This window comes from Perca flavescens, chromosome 13, assembly GCF_004354835.1.
Source record: "Perca flavescens isolate YP-PL-M2 chromosome 13, PFLA_1.0, whole genome shotgun sequence".
Classification (NCBI taxonomy): domain Eukaryota; kingdom Metazoa; phylum Chordata; class Actinopteri; order Perciformes; family Percidae; genus Perca; species Perca flavescens.
In genome coordinates this window covers 35,050,571-35,054,728 of record NC_041343.1, presented here as the reverse complement: position 1 = coordinate 35,054,728, position 4,158 = coordinate 35,050,571, and the positions used below count along the sequence as shown (strand labels likewise).

The 4,158-nt window shown below is 32.9% G+C and overlaps 1 protein-coding gene across 3 annotated transcripts in view; it reads right to left on the bottom strand.

Moving 5' to 3' along the window:
• Nucleotides 1-3,840: 3,840 nt before the first annotated feature.
• The window catches only part of LOC114566989 (dachshund homolog 2), a 15,680-nt gene continuing 15,362 nt past the window's right edge, over nucleotides 3,841-4,158 (bottom strand). For 2 of the 3 annotated variants that reach the window (XM_028595866.1, XM_028595868.1), the window contains one exon: nucleotides 3,841-4,158. This exon is cut by the window's right edge and continues 26 nt beyond it. In XM_028595866.1, the coding sequence (XP_028451667.1) occupies nucleotides 4,147-4,158 (12 nt within the window). In that variant the 3' untranslated portion in view covers nucleotides 3,841-4,146. The other variant, XM_028595867.1, reaches the window with a different exon arrangement.

Sequence of the window (4,158 nt, the reverse complement as noted above, 5' to 3'; positions counted from 1 at the left end):
CCTCGGACTTCTTGCTTTATTAAAGTGCCCATATTGTTATGCTCATTTCCAGGTTCTTTATTGTATTTAAAGGTTCTATCAGAACAGGTTTACGTGGTTTAATTCAGTATTTTCGGCGACTGAAAAAGGCCCGTGTTGAGGATGAGGACCAGCCTGGACCGGAGGTACCGGCCTGACACAGAGCTCAGCAGGCCCACCAGTGGAACTAGTTCTGGTTTTAATCTGTTAGAGTATTTTCAGGCTTCAACCACTGAAAGATTGGGTCAGGGAGAGAGGGAGAGATTCGCTGGGTATTGAAGGAGGAGAGGAGGACAGCAGCATGTGTCTCCCCCCCCTCTGGGTCTAATGGCAACTTCTCATTCACTTTGTTTATCAGATCAACATCAGCAGGTTAATCAAGAGGCATGTTCACACTAATTACACTGTGTGTGTGTGTGTGTGTGTGTGTGTGTGTGTGTGTGTGTGTGTGTGTGTGTGTGTGTGTGTGTGTGTGTGTGTGTGTGTGTGTGTGTGTGTGTGTGTGTGTGTGTGTGTGGTGTAACAGCATGTTTGTACTAATTGTGCTGCTGTTGTTCCAGGGCTCGTTAAGATGCGGCTGCTCGTTAAGAGATCAGACCGTCTGTGTTTGTTGTTGTTGTTGACAGAAACATGTTCAACATTTTGACGAACAACCGGACTTATTAACCCTTTAAATTAGCATCTACAGCGCTAACGACTTCATCATCGTGTGTGTGTGTGTGTGTGTGTGTGTGTGTGTGTGTGTGTGTGTGTGTGTGTGTGTGTGTGTGTGTGTGTGTGTGTGTGTGTGTGAGACCTTAACGAGGTCTCCGAGCTCCGTCCATAATGAAGGAGATTTTTTAACATCAAAGACAGAAACTTTGACTATTGTTGTTTGTGTGCGTTATGATGTTGATGTTTAAAACCTGAATAATAATCTTTAATATTCACAACAAAGGTCAACTTCAAACTCTCAGCTCGTCTTCAGCTGCTCTTCATCACAGTTTAATGAATATATATATAGGTCAGAATCAAACCTGTGTCCGCTGCGTTGAGGACTAAGCCTCTGTATATGGACACACACTCTACCAGGTGAACCACCCAGGCGCCCAGCTTTATATGTATGCTTATATATATATCGTTATATGTATGTTTATATATATATCGTTATATGTATGTTTATATATATATCGTTATATGTATGTTTATATATATATATCGTTATATGTATGTTTATATATATATCGTTATATGTATGTTTATATATATATCGTTATATGTATGTTTATATATATATATCGTTATATGTATGTTTATATATATATATCGTTATATGTATGTTTATATATATATCGTTATATGTATGTTTATATATATATATATCGTTATATGTATGTACTGTACATGGTAGACCCTTATATCTTTATATATATCTTTATATGTATGTACTGTACATGGTAGACCCTTATATCTTTATATATATCTTTATATGTATGTACTGTACATGGTAGACCCTTATATCTTTATATATATCTTTATATGTATGTACTGTACATGGTAGACCCTTATATCTTTATATATATTTTTATATGTATATACTGTACATGGTAGACCCTTATATCTTTATATGTATATACTGTACATGGTAGACCCTTATATCTTTATATATATTTTTATATGTATGTACTGTACATGGTAGACCCTTATATCTTTATGTATATCTTTATATGTATGTACTGTACATGGTAGACCCTTATACACGTATCTTTATATATATTTTTATATGTATATACTGTACATGGTAGACCCTTATATCTTTATATATATTTTTATATGTATATACTGTACATGGTAGACCCTTATATCTTTATATATATTTTTATATGTATGTACTGTACATGGTAGACCCTTATATCTTTATATATATTTTTATATGTATGTACTGTACATGGTAGACCCTTATATCTTTATATGTATCTTTATATATATTTTTATATGTATGTACTGTACATGGTAGACCCTTATATCTTTATATGTATATACTGTACATGGTAGACCCTTATATCTTTATATGTATGTTTATATATATATCTTTATATGTATGTACTGTACGTGGTAGACCCTTATATCTTTATATGTATGTTTATATATATATCTTTATATGTATGTACTGTACGTGGTAGACCCTTATATCTTTATATGTATGTTTATATATATATCTTTATATGTATGTACTGTACGTGGTAGACCCTTATATCTTTATATGTATGTTTATATATATATCTTTATATGTATGTACTGTATGTGGTAGACCCTTATATCTTTATATGTATGTTTATATATATATCTTTATATGTATGTACTGTACGTGGTAGACCCTTATATCTTTATATGTATGTTTATATATATATCTTTATATGTATGTACTGTATGTGGTAGACCCTTATATCTTTATATGTATGTTTATATATATATATCTTTATATGTATGTACTGTACATGGTAGACCCTTATATCTGCAGACAGAAACCAGAGCTGGAAAACCTTTTTAAGGGTTAAAAATCATCTTTTTATTCCTTCATGGTTAATATTTGTGGAACAGGAGAGTCAGACAGCGATAAGAGGAGTGTTGGGACAGTGTGAAGTGATTAATGAGCCCCGTCCTGGGCTGGTGAACACATGAATGAAATGGAAGAAGTCCTTCTGATATTTCCTGTCTGATGAAAACTCTCTCTGATTGGACGACTTCGCTGTCGTCTCTCACCATTGGTCACATTCATCACAGTGACTGACAGAGCCGACCAATCAGATCAACCCCCTCCCCCCCACACACACACACACACAGAACTATCTATCTACGTGTGTGTCTGTCTCTGTTTGTGTGTGTCTCTGTGTATGTGTGTGTGTCTGTCTCTGTGTGTGTGTGTTTGTGTGTGTCTCTGTGTATGTGTGTGTGTCTGTCTCTGTGTGTGTGTTTGTGTGTGTCTCTGTGTGTGTGTGTCTCTGTGTATGTGTGTGTGTGTCTGTCGCTGTGTGTGTGTTTGTGTGTGTCTCTGTGTGTGTATGTATGTGTGTGTGTCTGTCTCTGTGTGTGTCTGTCTCTGTGTGTGTGTGTTTGTGTGTGTCTCTGTGTGTGTGTGTCTGTGTGTGTGTGTGTGTGTCTGTCGCTGTGTGTGTGTTTGTGTGTGTCTCTGTGTATGTGTGTGTGTGTGTCTGTCTCTGTTTGTGTCTGTTTGTGTGTGTGTGTGTGTCTGTCTCTGTGTGTGTCTGTCTCTGTGTGTGTGTGTGTGTGTGTGTGTGATATATCATAACACTTACAAAAAATGACTCAGAAAATTTGAAGCCGTTTCAAAAAGTTTTAGGAAACTTTGGGAGGCAGTGTGCAAACATCTTAAATACACTGAGATATATATATATATATATATATATATATATATATATATATATATATATATATATATATATATATATATATATATATATATATATATATATATATATATATATATATATATATATATATATATATATATATATATATATATATATATATATATATATATATATATATATATATATATATGTGTATATATATATATATATATATGTATATATATATATATATGTATATATATATATATATATATGTATATATATATATGTATGTGTATATATATATATATGTATATATATATATATGTGTATATATATATATATATATATATATATATATGTGTATATATATATATATATATATATATATATATATATATATATATATATATATATATATATATATATATATATATATATATATATATACATATACATATATCAGCAGGGGGCGGGGCCAACAGGAGCGTCATCTAATGACATCACAGGTAGTCATGTAGCTCCTCCCCCTTCAGACTGTCCAATCATATTCACACAACGCTCCATCTCTTTAAATATATGGATCATAACAATCGTCACAAACAGGAAGTAGGAAGAATGTTTCAGTTCATCTTTTGTAGTCTTTTATCCATCATCTGGTTTTCTTTTTCAGGAGTTTCAGCCGTTTATTGTTTCATCCTTTCATCAGTTCATCCTTTCATCAGTTCATCCTTTCATCAGTTCATCCTTTCATCAGTTCATCCTTTAATCTCTGCTGTCAGAAGAGCAG